The 26,087-nt window shown below is 47.6% G+C and overlaps 16 protein-coding genes across 16 annotated transcripts; 6 read left to right on the top strand and 10 right to left on the bottom strand.

The window, feature by feature from the left end:
• Nucleotides 1–979: 979 nt before the first annotated feature.
• Nucleotides 980–1,793, bottom strand: EYB26_000998 (uncharacterized protein; the record flags this gene model as incomplete). Its single annotated transcript, XM_054260311.1, has 4 exons — nt 980–1,138; nt 1,191–1,278; nt 1,347–1,603; nt 1,725–1,793. The coding sequence occupies 4 exons, from the start codon at nt 1,791–1,793 to the stop codon at nt 980–982; spliced, it is 573 nt and encodes a 190-aa protein (XP_054116286.1).
• A 659-nt stretch (nt 1,794–2,452) lies between these two features.
• On the bottom strand, nt 2,453–3,257 carry EYB26_000997 (uncharacterized protein; the record flags this gene model as incomplete). Its single annotated transcript, XM_054260310.1, has 4 exons — nt 2,453–2,569; nt 2,625–3,038; nt 3,100–3,114; nt 3,201–3,257. The coding sequence occupies 4 exons, from the start codon at nt 3,255–3,257 to the stop codon at nt 2,453–2,455; spliced, it is 603 nt and encodes a 200-aa protein (XP_054116285.1).
• A 368-nt stretch (nt 3,258–3,625) lies between these two features.
• On the top strand, nt 3,626–5,398 carry EYB26_000996 (uncharacterized protein; the record flags this gene model as incomplete). The annotated part of the gene is made up of 3 exons (XM_054260309.1): nt 3,626–3,744; nt 3,832–4,266; nt 4,327–5,398. 3 exons carry the CDS (start codon nt 3,626–3,628, stop codon nt 5,396–5,398), a joined length of 1,626 nt encoding a protein of 541 aa, XP_054116284.1.
• Nucleotides 5,399–6,087: 689 nt separating this feature from the next.
• Nucleotides 6,088–8,251, bottom strand: EYB26_000995 (uncharacterized protein; the record flags this gene model as incomplete). Its single annotated transcript, XM_054260308.1, has 4 exons — nt 6,088–6,230; nt 6,286–7,686; nt 7,735–7,778; nt 7,848–8,251. 4 exons carry the CDS (start codon nt 8,249–8,251, stop codon nt 6,088–6,090), a joined length of 1,992 nt encoding a protein of 663 aa, XP_054116283.1.
• A 285-nt stretch (nt 8,252–8,536) lies between these two features.
• EYB26_000994 (uncharacterized protein) lies at nt 8,537–10,049 on the top strand (the record flags this gene model as incomplete). The annotated part of the gene is made up of 3 exons (XM_054260307.1): nt 8,537–8,634; nt 8,700–9,911; nt 9,977–10,049. The coding sequence occupies 3 exons, from the start codon at nt 8,537–8,539 to the stop codon at nt 10,047–10,049; spliced, it is 1,383 nt and encodes a 460-aa protein (XP_054116282.1).
• A 421-nt stretch (nt 10,050–10,470) lies between these two features.
• EYB26_000993 (uncharacterized protein) lies at nt 10,471–10,970 on the bottom strand (the record flags this gene model as incomplete). Its single annotated transcript, XM_054260306.1, has 2 exons — nt 10,471–10,649; nt 10,712–10,970. 2 exons carry the CDS (start codon nt 10,968–10,970, stop codon nt 10,471–10,473), a joined length of 438 nt encoding a protein of 145 aa, XP_054116281.1.
• A 10-nt stretch (nt 10,971–10,980) lies between these two features.
• EYB26_000992 (uncharacterized protein) lies at nt 10,981–11,329 on the bottom strand (the record flags this gene model as incomplete). Its single annotated transcript, XM_054260305.1, has 2 exons — nt 10,981–10,994; nt 11,137–11,329. 2 exons carry the CDS (start codon nt 11,327–11,329, stop codon nt 10,981–10,983), a joined length of 207 nt encoding a protein of 68 aa, XP_054116280.1.
• Nucleotides 11,330–11,469: 140 nt separating this feature from the next.
• Nucleotides 11,470–12,246, top strand: EYB26_000991 (uncharacterized protein; the record flags this gene model as incomplete). Its single annotated transcript, XM_054260304.1, has 1 exon — nt 11,758–12,246. One exon carries the CDS (start codon nt 11,758–11,760, stop codon nt 12,244–12,246), a length of 489 nt encoding a protein of 162 aa, XP_054116279.1.
• A 325-nt stretch (nt 12,247–12,571) lies between these two features.
• Nucleotides 12,572–13,004, bottom strand: EYB26_000990 (uncharacterized protein; the record flags this gene model as incomplete). Its single annotated transcript, XM_054260303.1, has 2 exons — nt 12,572–12,919; nt 12,984–13,004. 2 exons carry the CDS (start codon nt 13,002–13,004, stop codon nt 12,572–12,574), a joined length of 369 nt encoding a protein of 122 aa, XP_054116278.1.
• Nucleotides 13,005–13,496: 492 nt separating this feature from the next.
• On the top strand, nt 13,497–14,197 carry EYB26_000989 (uncharacterized protein; the record flags this gene model as incomplete). The annotated part of the gene is made up of 2 exons (XM_054260302.1): nt 13,497–13,712; nt 13,805–14,197. 2 exons carry the CDS (start codon nt 13,497–13,499, stop codon nt 14,195–14,197), a joined length of 609 nt encoding a protein of 202 aa, XP_054116277.1.
• Nucleotides 14,198–14,632: 435 nt separating this feature from the next.
• On the bottom strand, nt 14,633–17,767 carry EYB26_000988 (uncharacterized protein; the record flags this gene model as incomplete). Its single annotated transcript, XM_054260301.1, has 5 exons — nt 14,633–16,079; nt 16,135–16,275; nt 16,336–17,102; nt 17,158–17,551; nt 17,616–17,767. The coding sequence occupies 5 exons, from the start codon at nt 17,765–17,767 to the stop codon at nt 14,633–14,635; spliced, it is 2,901 nt and encodes a 966-aa protein (XP_054116276.1).
• A 278-nt stretch (nt 17,768–18,045) lies between these two features.
• Nucleotides 18,046–18,921, top strand: EYB26_000987 (uncharacterized protein; the record flags this gene model as incomplete). Its single annotated transcript, XM_054260300.1, has 2 exons — nt 18,046–18,212; nt 18,276–18,921. 2 exons carry the CDS (start codon nt 18,046–18,048, stop codon nt 18,919–18,921), a joined length of 813 nt encoding a protein of 270 aa, XP_054116275.1.
• A 232-nt stretch (nt 18,922–19,153) lies between these two features.
• On the bottom strand, nt 19,154–19,771 carry EYB26_000986 (uncharacterized protein; the record flags this gene model as incomplete). The annotated part of the gene is made up of 1 exon (XM_054260299.1): nt 19,154–19,771. The coding sequence occupies one exon, from the start codon at nt 19,769–19,771 to the stop codon at nt 19,154–19,156; it is 618 nt and encodes a 205-aa protein (XP_054116274.1).
• A 467-nt stretch (nt 19,772–20,238) lies between these two features.
• Nucleotides 20,239–22,000, bottom strand: EYB26_000985 (uncharacterized protein; the record flags this gene model as incomplete). Its single annotated transcript, XM_054260298.1, has 2 exons — nt 20,239–21,430; nt 21,492–22,000. The coding sequence occupies 2 exons, from the start codon at nt 21,998–22,000 to the stop codon at nt 20,239–20,241; spliced, it is 1,701 nt and encodes a 566-aa protein (XP_054116273.1).
• Nucleotides 22,001–22,719: 719 nt separating this feature from the next.
• On the bottom strand, nt 22,720–23,875 carry EYB26_000984 (uncharacterized protein; the record flags this gene model as incomplete). Its single annotated transcript, XM_054260297.1, has 2 exons — nt 22,720–23,437; nt 23,484–23,875. The coding sequence occupies 2 exons, from the start codon at nt 23,873–23,875 to the stop codon at nt 22,720–22,722; spliced, it is 1,110 nt and encodes a 369-aa protein (XP_054116272.1).
• Nucleotides 23,876–24,143: 268 nt separating this feature from the next.
• Nucleotides 24,144–25,560, top strand: EYB26_000983 (uncharacterized protein; the record flags this gene model as incomplete). The annotated part of the gene is made up of 4 exons (XM_054260296.1): nt 24,144–24,165; nt 24,226–24,247; nt 24,303–24,798; nt 24,853–25,560. The coding sequence occupies 4 exons, from the start codon at nt 24,144–24,146 to the stop codon at nt 25,558–25,560; spliced, it is 1,248 nt and encodes a 415-aa protein (XP_054116271.1).
• Nucleotides 25,561–26,087: the final 527 nt, after the last annotated feature.

Genomic DNA, 26,087 nt, shown 5'->3' with positions numbered 1-26,087 from the left:
AGTCCCAGAAATTATCTATTGAATGCTGCGTTGATCAGTTGGTTGAAAGAAGCGAAAAGAGAGGGAATAATGAGAGCGGTCGTGGCTTGGTTGTTCTGATGTTCGAGGTGTTCGGGGCTGAGTAGTGTTGACGTGAGTGAGTTCTGGCCAATGAACAGGGCAGAGGGGGTGACCGTAATGGTTCCGATACGTACTTGTTAGTTTGGTGTCTCAAAGGCAAAACTCGAACAGTGTGTTAAGTACCTAGTGCGGCTTTGATAGCTCCACAAATCAAGGATGGCAAATTTAATCAGAAGTTCATCCTGCTGATAAAAAAGAAAAATTCAATGCAGCAGAATCAGTGGTAAAGGAAATATGGGATCAGAGGAGTTGGTGAGGGGTTGACTGTTGATTAAACTTAACTAGTTAAAATCTAGAACTGTAAATAGGTTAGTTAACGTATTCTGATTACCAATATACCAGGCATCGTACACTATGTTATTGCTTACATGGTATGATATATGGTATTGGATTTGTAATGTTCGACATCATGACATGCGATACGTCTCCTCAAGGATCGGTGTCTATTTTTATGTCGAGAGTCTACTACGTAGAGATAAACTAAAACTGACCACGCTTGTGCTAAAAGCAGCCTTGGTAATTCGTCCTTAACATACAAAATCTATCAAACCAACCTGGTTCTTCCATTTGATGAGTGCACATACAGGTAGATACTCATGTGTAAAAAGATGACAAGCACCGATTCCCAGACTTTTGATTCCCATTCGCCCATTGTAACCAGATCCAAACAGTTGGTAACTAGATAACTACATGTATATCATACACCTTCAACTCCGAAACCTCGACCATGGACACAACAAAAAGAGAAGGGTGATATCAGAATCATGGATGTGTCATTTAGCATATGCATTCCTGGATGTCCTCCTTGCTATGATATCCCAACATCTACCTCGCTTGCAACATCAAGCACTGAAAGGCCTTAGTAAGGCGCATATCCACGGCCACGACCACGATAACCACCGCCACCACGGTAGGCGCCGCGGTGTGGGAAGCCACCGCGACCGAAGCCACCACGGCCACCACGGCCTCGGCCTCGACCTCTGGCCATGCCAGGTACATTGGTACGCTTAGGTGTGACCTGTCGACAGTTAGTGCCAGGAATGAAGAGTCAAGGACTGGTAAGTACACACCTTCAGGTTACGTCCGCGGAACACACTCTCGTTCAGTACCAAAGCCTGCGCAACCAGGCTGGGCTCTGCAAACTCGACATAGGCGTATCTATCAAATTAGTCAGTATGAAAAGTCCCTCCTCCCTTATCGCCGAAGGACCCAGAATGAAAACGCACCCTTTGGGATGGCCCGTAAACTTATCCAGCAAAATCGTCACGCGATTAATCGACCCGCAACTCTGGAAATGCGCCTGAATCTCCTCCGGCGACGCACCGTAGTCCACGTTTCCGACGAATATGCTTCGAGCGTCAATATCTTCTTTATCTTCTCGTAGGCTTTCTGATTCGGCGTCTAGGGTCTGTTGCATTTCGCGTAGTTTGGCTGCTTCGGACTCCATTTCTGCGACTCTTTTCTTCATCGCGGCGATGTCCTCCTGTACAAGAGATGTTAGCCTGAGTTCTAGAAAGCGTTGCAGGACAGAACGGGAAAAGGAAGGAGCCTGATGTTGTGCCCAAAAGGCAGGCGCATTTCGACTCAGAAATCGTCCGACGTACCTCATCTTCAACTCCCTGCGGTTGACCATTCAATTGCTCCTCTGGAATATCCACTGCCTCTGTAGCCATGGTGATGTGATTTAATTGGATATTATGAGATATGAATAGGAAGCGAATATGCGAATCGTGTCGTTCCCTGTCCTCTAGAGGGTGGGATAAAAGTAGGCGGATGAGAGGTTTTTCCCTCACGGAAAGGAAAGGTCGCAACGCGGCGTAGAATCACCTCTTTGTCACTGGTATGAAGACGATACTTTGTCCACGTATAATTAAGAGACTTCAATAAAGGGAAGAAGTTTGAACGACTAGTTGCTGGTGGTTGAATGGAGATTGTGTTTTAAGTGGTATCAGTAGTTTTATTTTCCTTGAACGGCGACACCAATGAGGCGGAACTTGGGCTGCTATTTCGGGCTTAGTGAGGTGACTCCTCATACTGCAGCTATTGTTATCAACTTTCTTGATCCTTTGCTTCAAAGGGTCCTTTCTTTTTCTTGAGAGTTTTATCTTTCACATGTTTTTGATATATGTATGATCTACATATTGACTGTCAGGTTTATTGGAGCCTTCCAGAACTCTACATTGTTACGTATGAGAGAGACCTGATGATTCGTCCATCATTGTTGTAGGGCTATGAAGTACATAGTATTATAGGCTTTGCAGAATGCATAGTAAATCATAAATTGCAGAAACGTAGGTATCTATTCAACATAACAAAACACAGTCAAATCAACTCAAGATGCGGGAGCACCTTGCTTGCGGAAAGACACCTTCTCGACAGCAACCGTTTCGGCCCCGTTGGCGTCAGTCTTGAGCTGGTAAACGTAGAGAACTAATACATCTCCTTGGACCTGGTAAAAGTCAGCTGATTGTATATGTTGATAATTATCAAAGAGGGTTGCCTACATCCATCAAGCAAAAACTCGGAACCGGCTCCTGTCCATCCGGGAAATAGCCCGTACTAAAGGCACCAGTTGCACTGCCCGGGTTGATAAAGAAACGTCCTTCCAACTCAAACGCCTCAAAACGATGTGTGCCTCCCCAGAGAAGAACGTCGACATCCATCTGCCGGGCCGCAATGAGCAAGGCATCGGCATCGCCGGGCGGGATTATGGTATGGCCATGAGTAAATCCGATACGGAGGCTGCCATGCGTCACGACTTTGGATAAGGGGAGGTTCGGAGAGTCGACATCGAAGTCGCCTTTAACGAGTTGTAGGTCTGGCGCGATTTGGCGGAAGAATTCGAAGGTATCGCGATCTGTGAGGTTGCCTAAACATAGAATCTGGCCGATCTTTCCTGGGGTAAGGAGTTTTTTGAACTGGACGAAAGGATTCAGTAATCAATGGTTAGACATGTTGTAGGATTTGTCATTGTCTTACTCGTGCAGGAATGTCCTAGATTGAGCATTGAGCTTCAAGTTAGCTTGTGTATGTACAACGGCAGGCCACAACATTGCGGGCGGGGTGGATAAGAAGCATACTGGAGCCCTGTCAGGGATAAAGAGGTCTCCAATGACCAGCACAAGACGCGAGGTCATCTTGATTCCATACGACACTCAACGGCCCATTCCCAGCTGTTTTGATAAATCAGCTGCAAGATCGAGCAGCGAGAGCAAGAGCATCAATTGAGACAAACGTCAGTGGTCTGCTTGTTCTGGACTGCGCTGCATAACTAGTTAGTTAACTAGTTAACTAACTTAGCAAGCTTCAGCTAGCTCCGTTATGTAATCAACGAGATAGTCTAACTAACTAACCTGTTCTGCCTTAGAAGTTTACTACGTACCGTAACTTACCTTACTCCGTAGTTACTCAGTAGATCGCTCGACGACAGAAGACGGGGGAGCCCTAGCCCTAATGTCCGTCCGATTTAGGCACGAGCCCAGTCTACTACGTAGTACACTCTACCATGGAGGACGCCGATGACCGGGCCCGGAGCCGGCGCCGATGCCCATTGTTGAATCGACGGGGAGAAGGGGAGAAGGGAAAAGAAGGAGAAAAAGCAAATCCTGTACGGAGCAGTTACTAGTTAGTCGTAGACTCGTACCCAGAATTGCGGATAGTTTACCTCTTTCCGGTTCAAAACAGACGCATATTCTGCATCTACTCTCGTAGTACAATCCGACGCTACCCCGGCCTCTGCACAGTGCTCACCCACCAGATCGTGACAATCGATCGCATTTGCCGCGGCCAACGCTCCTCTTGGCCGCCAATCCCATCAGCAGCCAAACTGGCGTCACACTCCGGGCGGGGCAATGGCAATGGCAATGGTAATGCCCGCCTGTCCCTCATTGCCAGACATTTCGACCAACGGCTGCCGTTGCCTGAACTGAACACACCCTTCTCGTCCGAGAGACTGTCTGTCGAGCCCGACGATCTGGAATATAATCCTATCCAGCGAACCCCTCCCGCGATCGACTCTGACCTTATTCCCAAGCAGTCAGACAAAACCAAGAACAAGATGTCTTCGCAGCCAGCCCATAGTACCCTCCTCATCCCGGGACCCATTGAATTCGACGATGCGGTCCTGCAGTCCATGTCCCATTATGCGTAAGAAGCACATGGAGTTACCATCCCCTTAAAATGTCTTACACTAATTGACTGTTACAGAGAGAGCCATGTCGGCCCTGCCTTTGTCAAGACATTCGGCGAAAGCTTGACCTTCCTCCGCAAACTTTTCCAAACCACCGATCCCGCATCGCAGCCATTCATCATCTCCGGCAGTGGAACATTGGGCTGGGACATCGTCGCCAGTAACTTGATTGAGCGCGGAGAAGAAGCATTGGTCCTTCATACCGGATACTTTGGGGACTCATTCGCTACCGCATTGGAGACCTACGGCGCAAAAGCGACTCAACTCAAAGCTCCAATTGGCGATCGCCCATCACTCGCCGAGATCGAGGAGGCCTTGAAACAAAAACAATACAAACTGATCACAATCACACACGTGGATACCTCTACTGGTGTGTTGAGTGATATCAAAGCCGTCTCTGAGCTCGTCCACCGCGTCAGCCCGGATACATTGGTTGTTGTCGACGGTGTCTGCAGTGTGGGTTGCGAAGAAATCGATTTCGATGCCTGGGGCCTCGATGTCGTTTTGACCGCCAGCCAAAAGGCCATCGGATGCCCACCTGGTCTTAGTATCTTGATGCTTTCAGGTCGTGCCATCAACGTCTTCAAGACCCGCCAGACACCCCCCGCTTCATATTATGCTTCTATCGCCAACTGGCTACCTATAATGCAGAACTACGAGGCTGGTAAACCCTCCTACTTTGCTACCCCACCAACTCAGCTCGTGCACGCTCTTCACACAACATTGACCAGCATCACGGCTAAGCCAATGTCCGAACGATTCGCAATCCACGCAAAGACATCCGATAAAGTCAAGGCCGCCGTTGCAGAATTGGGTCTGACTCAACTCGCTACAAAGCCCGAGAACCAAGCACATGCCATGACAGCCATTCGCTTGCCTGAAGGCGTAACAGCACCGGAAATTCTTCCAGGATTGTTGAAGCGGGGTGTCGTATTTGCGGGTGGTTTGCATAAGGCCATTGCGCCTACCTATATTCGATTCGGACACATGGGTGTTAGCGTTACAGATCCTAACAGAAAGGATATTGATAATGCCATTACGGCGTTGCAGGAGTCGTGGGTCGAGGTTAAGACGGCCAAGGGGTTGTAACTTTCTTAGACAAAAGGAATGTTTATTATAGAAAGAGAACATCATAAATCAATATGAGCAACAATGGGAGCTCTTATTAATAAAAAACCGATCACAGATTAGTCTATTTGGAGTGCTCCTGATTCTTTATGTCAAATGGAATCTCGAGCCTTCTCTTCATTATAGCGTGGTTGGTTCTTCTATGGTCAACTGTCTAGTTCCGGAGGTAGGCCGACAGTCAAATCATCTTTTTAAGCCACCAGGGTCGTCCAGCAGCTGTGGAATACTTCTTCGCGGGCAACCTATTCCACTCAAGTAGTTTTCTACAGCTGCTGAACGTCCCTAATAGTTGCCAGACACAAGGCCGAACTACGAGCATGTACAACAGATCAAATACCAGATAATGGAAACGCACAAATCTCTTCCACAAAAGAAGAGCAAATAATATTGGGGGTATGTTCATATGAGTATCAAGATAAACCAATGCGGAAAAAAAAAACAAGGCGGCATAAGGCTGAGAAAACAGAGGGCATGAAATAAAATGCATTTATAGAAGAAAAAGGGGGGGTTGTTTGCATCTTATTTCTTGGCTCCTTTCTTCTCTTCTGCGGCCAGAAAGAGGGGAGGGATCCAGGAGAGAGATTCGAACAATGAGAAGAGAAATGATTTCAAAATGTCAAAAACAACTTTATAAAAATGGCGGACGCAAGTTACGACTCGGCTTCGCCTCTTCGCAATGCTAGGAACGCACGGACATCGGTCACATACTGTAGCGCTTCGAGCATGGGGATGAGATTGAGTAACCCATTATCGGTAGGATCACTGATCCAGCCTTTGATAGGGATGGCGTTATCTTGTGTCATGTCAGCTTCTACCCCCAAGTAAAAGACGATGGGTAGGAGAAATACCTTCATGAAAAATGTAGCTCGTGGGGCTATTATCTAGGATAATGACTTTACTCAAATCTGGCTCCACAGAACTCAAGTCCTTGATGAATGCATCATTACGCAAAGTGCAGTGTTGTCTATAATAGCGAGCCTGGAAGAACTTGCGTTCTTGCTCAAGCCAGTCAATGACCGGGTCGGCATATTCCTGGACGCTCGCTGTAAAGACGACGAGTTTGTACCACTTGCACACTTTGCGTAAGAACTCATCACAATGCGGCCGTTTGTGTACGTAGTAGAGGATTGGATGTTGAGGAGCACGGGTGACCGTGGGCTCTCCAGTTGCTGATACTGGAGTTGCTAGTTTGACTTCAACCATGTGACCGCTAGACATGCGACCACCTTTGGCGAGAGAATGGATGAGGGTCTCGTCCAGATCGAGAACAAGGGTTTTCTGGGGAACTCTAGTTGGCGCTTGACGTCCCGTTGTTCGCATGGTATATGAAGGCTGTCGAACAGGGACCAGTGGTCGCGGAGGAGCAGGGACATGAGGGTATTTGGTTATCCGATGATGTGAAGCGGATTGCGACATTGGTGATTTCAAGCTTTCTGCTGTGATGACTGCGCCTGGTGAGGGATTCCCACCGGCCGCCGAATCGTGCGGGACATCAGCTAATTGGGACCTTCTCTTTTGGCGTTTCAAAGATTCATCATTATTTAGTTTAATGCGAATTGACCTTCTTGGTGTATTATTGTTGTCTGTTGCCAGTGATTCCTTGTCCGAAGATCTATTTTTGGTGCCGCGATGTTCGTTGTTAATACTGGGTCTGGCGCGGTCACGATCACCATCAGATTCCGAATTAGACGATGCGATTGATGACTGAGAAGGGGTACTTCTCAATCTTCGAGTCGATCCACCATTTCGTCCAGACTTTTCGTAATCCCCCTTAAGACGATGCGAAGCTGTAGTCCTCTTGGACCTCGAATGCTCATTCACCGCATTGCGGAACGCTACATATCGAGTGACTTTGCGAATAGGAACAACGGGTGAATAGTGACCATCATCATCTCGGAACGATTGCGCGACATACACACCCGGTGCTGCGATTGTCGAAAGAATAGCCTGGATTGTCTCGTAGATTGCATCGAAAAGCCTTTGGGCAATAAGGAAGAACCGGTTTGGCGCAGTCTTTTGCAGCTGATCGAGAAGTGGGGTCTTTTCGTCGTATCCTATCGAGCCATCATACGCATATTCTAGCGCTGGGGATTCATGGGGGTCTATCTCTTGCTCGTCTTTGGGAAGGATGTAATGAAACTGTTGTTCGCTGTATGAACGAGACTTTGCTAAGTCGTTGTGGAGGTTCGCGGGAGATGTCTCGCTCTGTGAGTGAGAGCGGCTACGCGTACTTGAATTGGGAGCCTGTCCTATCACTCGGGAAGACAGGATATTCAGGGAGTTCATCTTTCAGCAACGGCCATGAGGACGAGCTGACGGTATGAGGAATCGGCCCTGGAATCTTATCCAGTGGATGTCAGTACCAGGTAGCCTTACAACATTCGAGTATCAATTCTAGGGGAAGTAATACCTGCAGCTAACTTGACCAGCTTGAGATGCGCCAGCTGATAACCCTGCATAAATCGCCGACTGTCTAGCCAGGCAGGCAAGATCGGATCCCACGGCTGTACCTAAAACCAGCCAGCCCTTCGAATAACCGAAGCCCAACAGCTGGGAACTGAAGACGGATGAGGGAGGAAAGAAGAAATGGGAGTGTAGGAGGGGTAACACGTAGAAGAGGAGAGGGAGGAGGTCGCTATTTTGCACTAAGTCATGCAGCGCGCAGAGATGGGGTTGTTGGATGTTTGGCTGTCTTGGGTTGCTTAACGGTCTCAAACTAACTCGCCCTGGTCGGATGACGGAGATGTGGGGAGCCACTTGCTCGTTGGGGCCAAGTTTTCTAAGGCCGTGCAGTGCCTTCAAGGGATCGCACATTTCTATTGGCATCAACATTCAACAAGCAAATACCAGACAGCAGAAGACGACAGAAGAATTGTGTCTCACAGCGTTTCATTCCTGTACTGTACATCGGAATTTAGTTCAAGGCTCATTCGATTCGAGATACTGCGAGGAACCGTTCTGTCTGACTCACCATTCAAATTCAAAGAGGGGCCGCTCCATACAGTACAATTTTCCCGCAATATCTGAACTTTTTCTCTTCAACAGCTCACAGTGAAATCGCCAAAGCCAGAGGAGGAGGAAACACAAAACCATATCAAGATGGTTTCGAATTCGGCGGCCCTGACTCCAGGGTTGTCCTCATTTCTCAAGTCTCTAAAAACGACCCCCATTGAGACATCGATCGACAATCTAGTATCGTATGCTCCCTATTTCTTCTTACCAAGGCAAGCACGTTGAAAGCATCGAGGCTAATATGACGCAGTCTCTTGAAGCGACGACAAATTCGTCTGTCACGTTCATGCGCCATAGCAACTGCATACCTTCTTCTCCGAGTCGTGTCGGCCTTTCGAACCACAGATGCCACAAAATTGATTGAGCGGGTACAGAGTGTGGGTAGGCGGCTTATGGTTGCCCAACCCAGGGAACTAGTCGTGGGAAATATCGTCAGACGTGTACTAGGCCTTATTAGAGACGAAGCAGAGGACGAAAGGGACGCAGACTTTTTCCTTGCTAGCGAAGCTGGATCTGACAGCCGACCACATACCCCTCATGGAGCAGAAAGCCACTCCCCTCCGCGCTCACATGTTGCAGACGATCTCGCAATTCCTGTGCAGGACAAGGACCTTTTATCTATCCGTCAAGAAGGCTCAGAACGATCTTCTTCTCGGCCCCCTCTATCTTCCACGCCATCCCAAGCGGCCCCCGTCATTTCCATGTTTAGCCTCCTCCAGCACCCCGAAGCAGAGTCACCTCAACCTAGTTCCCCAGGCACCGTCTCGCCATCAGGCCGGTTTCAGGGACAGGGCCAACACAAAGATATTCGAGCTGAAGTTTTGGACGGAATCGGCGAGATTATTGACGAACTCGGGCAGGTTGATGATCAGATTGCAGGCTACGCCCTGGAGCACATCCATTCCAACGAGGTCATTTTGACATATACCTCATCCACCACTGTTCAAAAGTTCTTACTCAAAGCCGCAACCAAGAGGAAGTTCACCGTCATCCATGCCGAGTCTTTCCCCAACAATCATGTCGCAACTCATTCTCGAGTTAGCGGTAACAATGATAACGATGATCAAAGTCTTACTGCGGAGAACTTCACAAAACCGTTGACTGCTTTGGGAATCACTGTTATTGTCATCCCTGACTCCGCGGTCTTTGCTATCATGTCCCGAGTCAACAAAGTCATTTTGGGCACGCACTCGGTCCTAGCTAATGGTGGCCTGGTTGCTGCCGCGGGCACACGAGTGATTGCTAGGGCGGCCAAAGTTCACCAAACTCCAGTAGTTGTCGTCAGTGGTATCTACAAACTCAGTCCTGTTTATCCATTTAATACTGAGTCCCTCATTGAGTACGGCGACGCCAGCAATGTCATTCCTTTTGAAGACGGGGACTTGGTCGACAAGATTGACGTCGAAAACCCACTTTATGATTATGTACCTGCCGAGTTGGTTGACTTGTACATTACAAACTTGTACGTTCCGCTCAGCCTTTCCCTACCATCCTCATATGATCTTACTGACTTATTTTCCGCTACAGGGGTGGCCATGCTCCGTCATATCTTTACCGTATTGTCTCGGACCATTATCGCAAAGAAGATATCTCCTTCTGATGAAATAGATAACCCCTACAAATCAAAAATGGAACCAATTTTATGAGCACCTCCTTATAGAGAGATATTACGACCTAGACATAGAATGAAAAACCAATAAACAATGGTATTTTGGCAGTCAAACTGCTACTACACTAAGGAACATCAATTCCACATAATATGTAGTAGATATTCAACCATCCCGTACAAGTCATGACGCCATCCTTGTGAAACGTTTAAACCTTTCTAAAAGAGAAAATTCTTGTGCATACAGAATCATTATGCCTGATGCAACATGATGGTTGAATTTTTCCGATCCCAGAGAAGAGCATGTTTTCGTATAAGCCCCTTCTCTTTCGCACATGTCATTGGAATCGTTCTCAATATTTTTCATCCTCCTCCCACCGTCGACCCCAGCCTTCGTTTCGTAATATTTGTTCGCTTATGAACGAGGCTTCTCCTTCTTCTCCTTCCAGAGAGCGGACAGACCGACACCGGAAACCTTGACGACCTTGAAACGGACACCAGGAATATCACCCTTGGCCTTGCCCTTACGACCGAAACCGGCGAGAAGGACTTCGTCGTTCTCGTCAACGAAGTTAAGACAACCGTCATTGGGGACTATATATCGTTTAGCATACTGGTTTCAAGCCTCGATCTTTTAAATGTAGAACACAACGTACCGAAAGCAGTGACCTTCTTTCCGTTCTTGATCAACTGAACCTTGACACACTTTCGGATAGCGGAGTTGGGCTGCTTGGCCTCAACACCGACTTTTTCGAGGACGATACCCTTGGCGTGAGAGGAACCACCGAAGGGGGACGATTTGTAGGCTGTTCCCAGAAGGCGCTTCTTGAAGGACAGATCGGACCATCGCTGATCACGGCGGTGATCCTTGAGCTTGCGAGCGGCGTTCAAACCACGAGGCTTTCCCTTACCCATCTTGGCGGTATTATTCGGATAATTCTGTGTGAGAGTAGAGTTAGAACGATGTCACGACCTTCGATAACTTTCTGTGTGGCGGCTGAGATTGGGAAAGAAAAAAAGGATCGGGAATTTGTTCTGAATGCATTTCGTGTATAAATCGAGTGCTGGATGGTGAACCTACCGACTAGATGGATATGCCTAATGGCTGGTCGTTGATGTCGAAAAGTCGAAGATGGTCGTCGATGTGCTCCTGTTCTCAAGGCGTAAAGTGAAAATGTGGATTTGTGCCCTAAGCGAAGTGCGGGCCACCAGTGCCAGAAGGGGTTAGTGCCGGAACAACCTCGGCCATACTTCCGATTTCTTGGCATTATCATTGTTGTTATCGATAACTGACTACTCTGTAGTACTGACTTAATTTACCTCCTTTCTCTGTGAGTAAGATCACTCCTGGAGCTTGATGTGGCAACTTAAGAGGGGGCTTTCAAACTTGAGTTTGTTCAGCTAGTTGATAATAATGTCTCTCTCACCGAGGCCCAAACCAACCTCGCGACTCAGCGCTCAACGACTTCCTCCACCATCACTATTTCAAGGACCTCCATCTCGCAATGAGTCAAGTGTTTCACTGCAAGTGGGCTTACTGCCCGGAAACCAAGGCCCAGCATCAGCACAGCGGCCTGGCTTACAAAGATCCAGAACCAGAATGTCTGGTCTATCGCCAAATGGAAACAGAAGCTTGTCGCCCTTTCTAAGCCGAACACAGTCACCAAGGGAAACCGACAGTGCTGAGATCCTATGGCAAGAAATGCAAAATACGCTAGGTGAAGTAGAACTAAGTGCCACCAAGGGGGAGCATGTATTCGGAGAAGAACATTCAAGCGCTCTGGAGGAGCTTCGTTTGAAGCAGCTCAAGTTAGCTCAGACTTGGACAAGAAATGAAGCAGATGAAGTGGATGAAAACGAGAGCAAGGAGACCAACGATCAATCAGATTCAAAGACGCCGAAACCAAGTGGTGTACCTCATGACAACGGTGCTGCGACAACGACTACAGACGGCACTGCAACTTATAAGGCACTGGAGGCAGAAACCGAGAAAGATCTACAGCAGGCTCGGAAGAGACGACTGGCGAATGATCAGTATTTCGATCGCGTCAACAACGGTGTTTTAGACGTTGTTGCAAGCTTGGAAGAAGTTGCGCGGGCAATGCGTGCGGTGAGGAAAGAGAGTGAAGACATTTGGAATGATACGGCAAGTGAGAGCCTCAACGCAACGTCAGATTCGACAACTGGATGAGCGGTCACGACAACGAATCGAGAAACAATATCCAAGCTATTTATTCATCGACGGGGAAGTCTCAACTCAGCTACAGTATCCTGACAGAGACAGACATATCGCAGTCTGACATCCTCCAATATATTTTGAACATACAATTAAATACTATCGGCACATCAGCCTGTACAGAAATTCTGGCACCGGACGATAGACTGCATAACAACCATAAAACACCATACGCCTGCGCTTGTCAAATATTCCCAGAGAAAGACCTTCGACCCAACAGCCTAGCATTATAGCAATGCCTCTGAAACACAGAACTACCGGCCGTCCTGAAAAGAACTAATCACTGTCGTTTCATCAAGTCTGATATCACTCTAGCGACCTCCGTGGCTGTATTGGTGACATCCTGCCAACGTACAGTGACCGTCTTCTTCGCCAATGCCTCTACTTCTTTATTCCATTGTTGCTTGAGTAATTCCTCTGCGGAGGGTTTCTTCGGTTGTGGTGCAATTGATGATTTTTGCGAGTCGTCTTCTTGGGCGAATCTGCGATAGTAAGCGCCCAAAGGCGAGGAGATATCGTTCAGGATTTCGACCTGTTCGCGTATGGCATCTCGTTGCGCTAGGCGGGTGGAACGGTGGACTTGGACACTGAGGTAGAGGACCGATGCTGTCAATGTGAAGCCACCGAACTTTTCATTATTGTCAGAAATTTGAAAACTGTAATATAACCATTAGGAGTAATTGAGGACATACAAATCCAGCCATGAAGCCCATCTTGACTAGGAAAGAAAGTAATCAGACAGGTGTGAGGTAATAGACTGCCAGCATATCTAGCAGAGGTCGCAACCTCGCAACTCAAATTATGACAACGATCACAGTACACTAGCTAGTGTTTCCAGAATAGCAATCATGATTCTATAATCAGTTCATGCTTAGCTTGTTTGATGAAGAAGTTGTTGTAAGTTTATCTGCAAGTCGTCTGATGGCGGAGTTATCTAGCGCCAAGGCTGTCTCCGATTGGCCGAATTTCGAGATCAGGGAACAGCGACGGGAATCTTTCTTTGCTAGACTTCAACATCTTTGTCGTTTTACATTGCAACTTCAGCAGCACACCAAATACGAAATATCACTGAACAGAAGGAAAGCAATTGAGCAGCCACACAAACCGTGTGTCCCTCAATTCGAATTTACACTCGCCCCTACCACATCGTCCGCCCGATCCAACCACAATAAAGCCTTTCAACTTTCAACAACAACAACATCACAATGGCTGGAGGCGCAGCCAAATTCCGACATCTCAGCCGAAAGTCCTCTCACCGACAGGCTCTTTTGCGAAATCTCGTCACATCCCTCATCAAACATGAATCCATCACAACGACATGGCCCAAAGCCAAAGAAGCGCAACGCCTAGCCGAAAAATTGATCACTTTGGGAAAGAGGAATACGGAACATGCTCGCAGACGTGCTCAATCGATATTTTACGTATGTTCTAATCATGAGCCCCAATTTTCCTTGTTAAAAGGATGTGCTCTCAAAAAGCCCATTGTACAAGGCTAACCTTTTCCTGACTTCAGACACCACACGACCTCCTCCCCAAACTCTTCGGACCCCTCCGAGAACGCTACGCTGAACGACAAGGCGGCTACACACGCGTTCTACGAGTAGAGCCCAAAAAGGACGATCAAGCCCCCAGCGCAATCCTTGAGCTCGTCGACGGACCCAAGGATATGCGATTTGCAATAACAGCCAAAGCCATAGCTCGTCAGCGCGAGCAGGGAATTCAGACTCTTAATGAATTGACAGCTTTGAATGTGCGGAAAGTGACGAGGTTTCGTAAGGATGGTGTTGAGACTTTGGAGAAGGAGATTGAGAAGATGTCGTTAGAATCGGAGAAGAAGAAGAAGCAGAAAAAGGTTCAAGAGAAAGAGGAAAGAAAAGAAAAGGATGAGGGCAGATGGGATCAATAAGACGGGAGGATTGTGTTAAGATTATATGTATATTATCATTGGCTGCGTGTGTTGATTACTTATTTACTGCATTTCATTTCGGATTTGTATTTGTTCGAGACAATTATGTGTCTGGAGGCATCCATGGATTTACTTCATTGACAGCGTTCAACACTATAGTGAGCATCGGTAAATGTACTTTTGTCGTATTCCCGACTATTGAACCTGATTACAAGGAACATCCATACAAATATTGACGTAACCATTCTAAAGACGCCATGCACAAAATCGAAACTCAGAGTTCATCATCACAGCTCAACCCGAAATTTAATACATAGGTACACCTCGGCGCGGCATCTCAAACACTGACTACCACAGCCAATCCCTTGTTCCATTTGTAATCATAAAATTTACTACGCCATACCGCAAGATGCAAAAATAGCGAAAAGGTAACTTTTAGTCTGGACCGGATTTTGGCACGTTGGGAGACCCTCCGGAAATGACAAGTGGTCCTCCCTGAGTGTGCTGCGGGGCACCGTTGTTCGAAAAAGATGATGTTGGTGCAGGAAGGTTGCGAACTTCTGAAGGGGGGGGTTTGGGCGGAAGATGAGCCGGAGTTCCCCATTTAGCAATGGAATCGCTGGTCATAGGCTGTGCAACACGAGGCATTGAGCTCGGGCTGGTGGTATTACCATTAGCTCGATTATTCGGATACGATGATCCATAAGCCATCGATTGGCCGCTGGTGTCCATTTGACCAGACCATTTCTGCCGCTGCACATTCGACTGGGGGTTGTTGTATGCCACACCACCTGTATGATTCACTCCTTTAGTGGTATACCGACTTGTTGTCGGGTTTCCAGTTGGCACAAAAGACCGAGTCTGCGGGTTGAACATGGTACGGTTGAAGTTGCCCATCATTTGATGAGAGGTTTGGCCTTGGGGCGTCGGGTAATGCTGATTGGACATCTGTTGGCCGTAAGAATATGGATTGGTATTGTTAGCCATTGGGTGCGAGGGGTAGCTAGGCCAATGCGCATTTCGTTGAACAGCTTGGGGATAATTGTTTTGATATGGCTGACCTGCCCAAGGTGTCGATGCATTAGGGCCATATGTTGCTGCAGGGTTAGGGACAGGATAGTTGTTCATGGCTGGTATTGAGCCCGGTTGGGCTTGCTGTCCCATCATCGTCTGTGGTTGGTTCAGAGCAGCGTACCCTTGGTAGGGAGACTGCTGGGGCGCAGCAGGGCCCTGCCATGCATGGGTCTGGCCCATAGGCATCGTGTTCATCTGATACTGAGACACATTATTCTGGTAGACATTCGCAGCAGGTGTGCCTTGTGGGTAATTCATTGTGGGAGATGATGCATTTGGACCAGCCATGTAAGGATTTTGGCCGTAAGTCGCTCCGTTGTTCATTGGCATTGATGCTGTGTTGGCTCCATAAGACATCCCAGGATAGTATGCATTAAATTGAGATCTTGCTTCAAAGGAGTCGTCGTGGGGAGTCTTTTGCCTAAAATTCTTCTTGCGGCCACTTGTCGAACTTGAACGAGAAATATTCGCGCTGTTGTCACCAACAGAAGAGTCGACTGACTTGGATTCTGGAAAGTCCCGGAAAATCCTTTCTCTTGCTTCTTGATACTTAGCTTCACGCTCTTCCCGGGTCATCGTTGACCGGTCTTTAGCCGGTGTAGCTCCTGCGGAGGATCCTCCACGGTCATCTTCGTTACCGCCGTCCCCACCCGCCTCTGAAACGGGCATTGACGGACCTGAAGAACCAGTCGTACCATTCTCACCCACATTTCGGTCTTCATTACGACGCATGATCTTCATAGCTGGTGCATTAGGTGGCGGCGTATTATGGGATTCAACAGGCCGCAGATGCGATAACGGCGTTGGACTAAACCTAGTTAGCATACAACAAGTCAGGAAAGTGGTGACAGAGGTATACTGACAGTCTGCAGAATGGCGTCCGGTGTAGTCGCACTGATGTGACATTGTTGTCTACAAAATGTGTCAGGTGATAGTAGTCTCCGAGTTTGTGTGCAAGAAGACGCCCAAAGGCATTGGAAGGTGGCAATTCAAGTGATTGTTCCCTGAGTCAATAGAATAAGTACAAGGTTTTACCTAGACAACGATCGAATATTGACACTTACTTTGAGTCTTGAATAAAGTCACGAATCATTTCCTCCAGCTGGAGTAGGAACAAGCGATCTTTGGGTGACCCCATAGCCTCGAGAAGCTTTTCGTCAGGTTCTAAAGCATACCCATTGAGAGACTTTCCAGGCACAAAGTCAGGCTGATTGCTAAGAATGAAGTTATTAGCCACAGAATCAGGTGGGATGGCCCCTGTGATTCCAATATCGCCATCAGGATAACGCTGAATGGGCATAGGCAGCACGCCTCTTTGTCGCTGAAGGATACCATCCTTGATGTTATCACGATACGCCCTCACACCAGCCTCAGAACCAGTAAGGGAATTTGGGGCACCAGATGCGGGTCCAGACAATGAATCCTCTTCATCAGCTGCCTGGACGCTTGCACTATCATCGGGCCGCAAAGAATCCTTTTCATCCATTGCAAATGTGGTGACTGATGCCATGCTTTTCGAGTCGAAGCTTGTTGGCTTAGTGGAACTGTTGGATAGATGGGTTTGGTCATCATCGAACGACGCTTCTCGCTGAAGCATTCCGGTAACACGAACTTCGCCAGATGACTGAGAAAACTCCAGTTCATGCTTTTCATTCATTGAAAGTCGTTCGACGCCATCCTCAATGCCTTGTATGTAAGCATCGAGCGGTGCATCGTGTTGTTCCTCGAAGCCTGGCTGAGTTGGCAGCGGGCTTTCAAAATCAGCGTCCATTTGATGTTCGGACCCGTCAGGATTATCTTGTGATTTGGGCAACGCAGGCATGGCCACAATCTGAACAACCGTTGTCAGTATGTACAACATATGGTCAAAGTAATTACACAAGTACCTTTGCAAAGGAAGGACGGTTCAAATTACTGCCAGAAGCCTGTGAAGTCATGGTGCAGACAGAAATGCAACAGGGCTTGAACGAAAGTAATGAAGGGAGTATTGCGGAATAAAATACAGACTTCAAGGGAATGACTGCAGAGTCCGCAACGCGTAGAAAGATCCAATAACTTTTAATTCCTCGTTTCACAGCTTGAAGATGTTGGAGACATCTCTTTCGAAAGTAACGTGCGCCATAGGGACCAAGCTTTTGTATTTGTCGAAAAAGCCAGGAGAACAGCTGTCGTCTTGATTGTGAGTTGAACGAGGAGTATTTCGAGAATCTTTCGTATCGTAGTGGCGTGCAACGTCCGTCGAACGCTAGATTGAGAGGCTGAGTTTGGCCCTGAAGTCTACTATTCACAGTCAAAATTAGTATTCGAGATGGAACAAAATACAGGAGAAGTAAGGATCGCGTACTCCGCAAGACTCAATAGGCTGTTGAGAGGCACAAATGAGGCTGAAGCGTGCAGCCAGGCCGGGGAGTTGTGAGAGACTAAGCAAGTTTGCTTTGTGAGATCTTTTCCTCCGTGGGGTTTAGTCTTGGTCCGCCCTGTGCTTGCCGCGCGCATAATTTATCAGTCATAAATCTAACTGCTATTAACTATTTTCTGAAACAACAAAACGGTCTTTATTCTTTTGGATACACTATTTCCAACAAGATCCTACTTGTGATTAGAAGTCTTCTTTGTTTCCCGCCATAAGAATAATCCACGAGTCTATACGCCAAAGGCCCTGCATATGAATCGATATAGAAACGTCCCTGGCCAGCGCGGCCCAACCAAGGCAACTGCTAGCACGCTGTGCCAAAAATGCCTTAAACGAGATATGTGTTATGCTTCATTTCCTCATGTGCTCTTTGCTGACTTCGAATGCACGACACTATAGCTATGAATGCAAGTCGACAACCCAAGATCGACCCTATGTATCGAGGCCTTCGCGGACACAGCAGTTGCAGAATCCCGACCTGGTACCGAAGTTGAAGAATGAGACCATGGTTGATATAACGGCAAGGACGTATGGCATCTTTTACCATATTTTGCTTTTATGAAAACTAGCTGACCACGATTGTCCTAACAGCACCGGACTTGCAGATGAAATTATAGCGAAGCAAGAGCAAGAACGGGGTAGAAAACGAGATCTTGACGGCGAGGAATACGGTCAATCCTCCAAACGGCCGAGATCTCTATCGTCACGATCATCGATCTCCGTATCAACCATCTCTACGGACCGTTCTCGATCAGGATCGCCAGAATACCGAACCAGATATAGCCGTCCAAGGGACGAGGAGCGAAATAATGACCCATCAGCATCTATCACAAATAAGCCCAGTCAACGGAAACGACGCTACAGTGATGCTTCGGCGTCAGATTCTTCGGCTTCAGTTGCGCAGCCGCGGCGATCACGGGATGTGAGTACAGATGCGGAGCGAAATACTCGCAGAAAGCGACGAGAATATAGCCCACCCGAAAGAGGTCGAAAGAGAGACTCGTCTACTACTCGCGGAAGTCGGAGATATCAGTCGCAAAGTCGGAGTCAAGAGAGAGGCCGCATCGCTCGAGAGAGACGCTCGATGACACCAAGCAAACAGCAACGTCAGAGGTCTCCTCCCCCTAGGGATAGGGCGCCGCAAAGAGAAGAGCCACAACGAGCGCCGCGAGACAGGAGTCTGAGCCCGTTTAGCAAGCGGCTTGCCCTCACTCAAGCTATGAACTTGGGTCGATAATCCAGTCTGCTGCTCGTTTTGGTTCACTGTAGTTATACACATTTGTACTTGTATCATCGGTCACTTAGCGATTTATTGCATTTTCAACTAAATACATTCGATAATATATCCCTTCCCATTTTGCTCAATTGCTCAATATCAAGGAAACTGGAATTTCCACCCTAAACGCCGGTTCATCTTCAATGCAGTTCATATCGCTCAATTCTTTTATTATGGGGTATCAAGTCAAATCTCACACCAAATCCTCATCATCATCCTCCGCTGCTTCCTGTTCGCGGACATGGATTCCTTCGACCAACGCATCACCTTCAATTCCAACATCTTCGCCCTGATCTTCTCCATTGCCCCTCCCCCTTTTGGCCTTCTCTTCCCGCTGCGTATTCTCAATCCTCTGTCGAACAAGTCTCGCAATCGCATTTTCCGTCCTAACATTCAACACCCTCATCTTTTCGTCTAGGTGCCGTCTGAGATCCCAATTCGGCTTCTTGGGTTGTAGCTTGAATAGATCTATAGGTTGCTCTGCGGCTACTTCTTCTTCCTGTTTCGTTTGTTCAGCTGCTATCCTTGCTATCTCTGATGCTTGTTGTTCGAGCGTTATTTGTCCTTCGATGGGTGCTTGCTCAAATCCGAGTTTGGGGCCGCGGGTTTCGGCGTCATAGTTTCGACCAGAGAGGTATGTTTTTGTTATGTTTTCGCCGCCTTTTTCTTGTAATTCTTCTTGGTCCTTTTCTGCAAAGGTCTCAGTCAGAGGTTCGGGCTCGGGCTGTTTTCTTTTGAGGGCTGCGAGTTTGGCAAGTCTGGCTTTGCGTTCCGTTGCCGCAGCCTCAAGAGAGGCGTTATTCGTAGACATGGCGGTGTTTATGATGTGCTATTCTTCAGAAACAGGGAGGCGAGAATATGAAAAAGAAGCACAGTCCAAAAAAAACTCTCTTAAGACGTTGCGCGTATACTCTGAGAAATAGCGGGCGGATGATAGGTAGGTCATAGGTCTGTGAATTTTAGCCGCGCTCAGCCGCTGCCGCAGCTCTAATTGGCTTGTGACGAGCTTACCTACCCTACATACCGTATTTATAGATCCACCAAACAAAAAGAACGACGTCCATACAACCCCAGTTTCTATTCGACCACTATCTGCAATCATCATTCATTATACATCGCAAAGAATCCGTTTGGAACCTAGAGAGAGTCATAGCTTTTCTATTACGCCCATGATAAGGAAAACAACAAATGGAAAAGAACTGTAGGGTATATGAGAAATACAAAATAGGTATCATAGGTGTTGAACGATAACGACACCGCGCAGGAAACGAACAGGAATCAGACTAATTTCAAGACATTCTTCAATTCAGAGAGCATCTCATCATACCACACAGTCCCTAACCCAGTATACCAGTGCTGTCGACCAGTAATCTTGAATAGTTCTTGAGCTTCCATCGCAAAAGACATCGCACCATCCATATCATTCAACCGTACCTTTACATAAGCAATCGACGCATACGTAACCACAGTACCAAAGTCCTGAGAATCAAAATGCTTCTCATACATCCTCAACGCTCGCTCCCAGTACTTTAATGCAAAGGACCATTCACCTTGGCGATGATGCACTCGCGCAAGGCCCATGTGCATGCGACACACGGCCCGGACCCAACTTTGGCGGCCCCGAGTACTCCAGATATACCGGTTCATGTCCCGATAGAGGTCAAAGGCTCTCCAGTACTCACCCTGCTGTAGGGCTGCTTCCGCCTGGGAAAATTTTAATCTCAAGATGTCAGCCTTGTATTGAATGAGATTGGTGTTGTTGTTGGTCTTCTCAAAGATACGTTCCAGTTTGGGCGAGACTAACTCCTCCGCCTTCACAAGGTCACCCAATTCGCAGTTTGTTTCCGCTAACTGCGATATCAACTCGCAGTTAGATTCACCAACAGAGACAACACCTTCAGGGTATTGCCGCGCATCGTATACGGCTTCCAGTAGTGAGCGAGCGTCTTCGAATTGACCCTGGAACCGCAGTAGTCGACCCCAACAGAGAGCCTTTTGCTGTAAAATAAGCTCTTCCAGTGTGGAAATATGTTCCTGGTCGATAGGACGGATCTTTCTCAATAACGAAAAGGCGACCTCAATATCCTCCTCGTTTCGCATATACATATTGGAACGAGAAAGAAACACTTGTCCAGATAGAGCATTCAACTTTTTGCCAGCGGCAGTGAAGCCGGAGCAACCACCAAAGTCTTCTGAACTCATACTAGGCCGATTCTGAATGATCTTCTGCGTGAGAATCATCATATCTAGGCACCTGTCGGGTTCTACCAAGTTCGCTGCGATCTTCTCGGCTCTTTCGATAGCCTCTGTTCGCCACGCTGTTGACGAGAAATGCGAGCTGCGAATTATTGCGTACGCCACTGTTCGTCTCATCTCATGTGATAGGATACCTAGAGCTTGCAATGCGTCGTAATGTTGGGTGATGACATATTGAAGCTGGGGAGTGTATGCCGAACCTAGCTCACGAAAACTGATACCATTAGTCAATCTACATCATTGCACTAAGAGACTCATTGAAAAGGATGACTCACTCAGCGTCCAAGTAGACATCCACCGGAAATGCATGACAAACAAGCAGCAAGGCCTGCAACATCCCATGCTGCGGGGCCACCACACTACTCTGCTTGTACATGGTGCTACTCCCAGCACCCATCCTGAAGACATCCCGATTCTCGCCACCAAGTAGCACAGCAGGACCGAGTGCCCCTCGGAAACACAACTGGTCGATGGCAATTCGAAGATGCTCAGCACTAGACAAAACCCCGACCAAACCAGATGCAACCCCCGTCTCGGTTGGTGATGTGTTTTCCGGCTCCCCATCGAGATTCCACCTTCTCTGCGGACAACCTGCACGTATCAGCAACGATCGTGGGATTCCAGCATCACCATCGAGGTAGGCAAGGGTATTGGCTAGAGTTAGGGTAGTCTTGTCCATCTGGCTGATGCCTGGATCGGCTGGGATGAGCTTGAATGGGACATATTTGCTTTGAGCTGGGGCGGGGTGAGAGTGATGAGCCAGTTGGCTCCGTTTGGATGTCATTTTGATTGACGACTGCTGGTAATTCAATGTTCAAAGTCGATAGAAAGATTGCGATCAAGCCTAGATATTCGATGGCTGCATGCTGGTCTCAGCTAAAGAGAAGGGCGAAGATGAAAGAGAAATGACTGTCTGTGTCTCTGTATGTTTGCCTAGGCAGGAGCCCATCCCATTTGGGAGTGTAGTACCACCACACCCCCAAATCAACACAACATTGAAATACGACAACACTGGAAGGGAGCTCAGCTGAGAAACCCAAACAGGAATCGCCATCTAGAGTGATTGGTGATAATAGATAAGAAATGTTGATCAGTGAGGTCAATGGCTGATTAAATGAATCGAAAAGTAGTGGGGTGTTTGTTGATGGTGAGTCTAGACCTCGACAGTCCCCGACCCAGCAGTATTTCACCCCCTCTAGACGTGCATCAGAAGGGATCAAAGAGATATATTTAAAATTGATTTGATTGTTGACCAAGGGTTCGGATATATGTAATATCTTTCAATGCGTTCGGCTGAATGAACTGATATATCGATAGATTGTGTTGAGGGAGGTCCTCCCAGACATGAAGATGCGTTAACTACGAAATCGCAATACCGGCTGGTTAAGGAAACAGCCGTATGCGTAGATACAAGCACAGAATCAATGCACTTCCAATGGTGGATGCTGCGAAGAGCCTTTAAGGATGGCCCTCGCGTATATGATATCTGCTATTGCTGGTGATCTATACCTTCTTTCTCTTTCCCCTCCCGGTCTCCGCAAACCCAGCTTGTCGTTTCCCGCCCCGTTCTTCAGACTCATCATCGTCGTCGTGGCGGCTTTTCTTCTTTCCTAGAGGATTTTGATCAATCCGTGCTTCGTCCATGGTGGCCTCATACTGCTCCAGAATTTCAGCCGCATTGGGAAAGCCAGAAATGTCAAAATTCTTCAGCACGTATGCAACTCTTTCGACGTCTGCGCAACTGAACTGACGGGGTTCTTCTTTCTGGTCCTTCTCGTCATCACCATGGTTCAATCTATGCCTCAGCTTGAAAACCTCCTCGTACAACTCCCGATATTCCTCCATATTATATTTCACGTCTAAGCGTCCATCGTCCCTCATACTCTTCGCAGCTTTCTTGTCGTTGTACCGATTCTTCTCGGAGCCAGGGAACAAACCAAGACATAGCCACCAATATATATCATCACTATAGAATGGAATCTCGTTCTTTTTGCCCTCTGTAGCCACGGCGAGAATCAATGAGGCTGTTGCTGGACCCACAGCGCGGAGAGGTTTCACTAAAATATCTTGACTTTTCTTGGGGAAGGTTTCTTCCAAAGAATCGTGCGTAGGTGTCTTGTCGATGAGAGCTTTAAAGGCGTCGCATGTTGTTTTATGAACGACCTCGGGGTTGTTGGTTTTAATCATTCCTGCCAGCGCAGGACGGTATTGGCCGTGCTTACTAGCATTGTCAGTCCAACTCCTCCAAGTGGAAAGAATAGATTTACAGCTTCCATTCCATCAACTGCACGAGTTCTTCCTTGTTCATAAACAACGAATCACCGCTCCTCCCCTGCTTCGAATGAATGGTACCCTTCTTCTTCTTCTTCTTCTTCTCGCCATCCTCCTTTCCTTCGTCCCTATCCCTCAACACCCGCGGTATGGTCTGATACCTCCACTCATCCATTTTCAAATATTCGTTCGTCTGTTTATCGAAGACAGGATCTTCCTTGTTCATTCGTTCCGGGTGTTTTTTGTATCTCCGTGCGTGGCTTGCGACAAGTTTGCGCTTGTAGCCTTCTTTAAGCGTGGTCGGGTAGAGGTTGAGAAGTTGCGTGAAGGTGGCAGGCGTGATGTCCCATGGCGCAAAGGATGGGTACGTCAGTTTATTCTCCTCCATCTTGAAATTTTCCTTTGGGAGTCTTTCGTGTCTGTTTATCGAGCTTCGAGCTCACATGGTCAGTTTGCGATAAACAAAATTACGTAGTATATGGAACGATAGATATGAACTAGTCTGTATTGAGACTAGTGTTGACGCATTCAACAACGGAGCTGAAGGAAGCTCGACTCCAGCTCACGCTGTTTGGATTGTGACGTACTCTGTAGTATAATCACTCGAGGCACCTTCCTGTCAATTGTTATTATATCTTACAGAAAGCGCAAGAATCATGAGTGTTATCCTGTGTACAGGTTAGTTTCTCCAAAATGTGATCGTTGTGCCAACATTGTCGCTAACATTTTTCAATACAGCGGGGTATGACCATACTATCCGGTATGTCTTCGTTGCACCAAACCAAATCGGAGACATGGTAGCTAACGAGAAATAGGTTTTGGGAAGCCCTCTCCGGCATCTGTTCTCGCACCCTCCAACATCCAGACTCCCAGGTCAACCGTCTCTGCATCACCCCCGACAAACGCTACCTTGCCGCAGCAGGCCATACCAATGTCAAACTCTTCGATATTAAATCCTCCAACCCGAATCCGGTGATGACCTTTGAAGGTCATACGAATAATATCACGGGCGTCGCATTTCACTGCGAAGGGAAATGGATGGTCACCAGCTCTGAGGACGGCACCGTCAAGGTCTGGGATACACGATCGGGCAGTTTGCAGCGGAACTATGTGCACAAGGCTCCAGTTAATGATGTGGTTATTCATCCGAATCAGGGGGAGTTGATTAGTGGTGATCGCGCTGGGACCGTTCGTGTTTGGGACTTGGGAGAAAGTGTGTGCACGCATCAATTGATCCCGGAGGATGATGTTGCTGTGTCGAGCGTGAGCGTTGCAAGCGATGGTTCGTTGTTGTGTGCTGGTAACAAGAAGGTATTTGATTATTTACCCGAGTCTCTGAAGGAAGGGATTGACTGAAAATCACAGGGCAACGTATATATCTGGCGCATGATCCAAGACACCGAAGTGACTCGTATTGTACCCATTGCAATGTTCCAAGCACACCGAGACTACCTTACGCGAGTATTACTATCGCCAGATGTCAAACACCTTGCAACTTGTTCAGCAGACCACACAGCCAAGATATGGAACCTCGACCAGGCCTATCCTCCTGCTGTAGCCGCCGCGGCTGCAGCAGCAGAAACGGCCGCCTCTCGTCCCAACAACTCCAACGGAACTTCCACTCCTACACCTCCTGCCAATGGTGTGTCCAACAACAACGGCGCCGCCGGATCTTCTTCCACTACTCAACCCCAACAAACACGAAGTACATCCACGGACCTAGCAGCCAGCGACTTTAGCATGGTCAGCAGCGCCGCCAGCCTCAATCCCCTCCTCAACCCAAACCAAAATCAACAGCAGCAACAACAATCAGCCCCTTTCCCTACACAACCCGACGGACCACCCATCGACCCATCGACCGGTACCCCGTTCCTAGAGACCACCCTCTCAGGCCATCAACGCTGGGTATGGGACTGTGCCTTCTCCGCCGATTCTGCGTATCTGGTTACTGTGTCTAGTGACCACTACGCGCGGTTGTGGGAATTGGCTTCAGGGACGATTATTAGGCAGTATAGTGGCCATCATCGCGGCGCGGTTTGTGTTGCTTTGAATGATTATTCTGAGCCTCGTTAATCTGTTGTCTTTGGCTATATATTTTTTTTGTGATTTAGCATTAGCATGGAGTATAGGCGTTGCTGAGCTTGCATGTATGTATGACGATTGTGGATTTGATAGGAAATATCTACGAGTTACGATACAATCCTAGGGAAATTCATATATATAAAGGGGAGACTTGAAATATCGATTACCCTAATATAAACAAGGAGAACATGGCAACAGAAGCCGAAAATCAGATAATATAACAACCAACAACAAATAGCAACAGTAGAAGTACTAATCACCATCGGATATCATATACCGCCATAGAAAAAAAATAATAAAAACAAGTTTCATCAACGCACTTCGGTCCTCTCTTTCTCTGCCCTCTCTCGGGTAGATGCTGATTATACATTCATGGGGATTCAAGTGATTTCCATCTCGACGGGATTTCTGGTATCAATTTGGTGTGTTTATTATCCTTGTCGCGAATAACACGTGCAACATATCGCCTTTCGTCTCAAGAGGGCGATTCCACGCTGCAGTGTATAATGTCGTTGATC

Source organism: Talaromyces marneffei, chromosome 1, assembly GCF_009556855.1.
Source record: "Talaromyces marneffei chromosome 1, complete sequence".
Taxonomy (NCBI): Eukaryota; Fungi; Ascomycota; class Eurotiomycetes; order Eurotiales; family Trichocomaceae; genus Talaromyces; species Talaromyces marneffei.
Note: the sequence above shows the minus strand (reverse complement) of the source record. Positions and strands in the feature narration are given on the sequence as shown.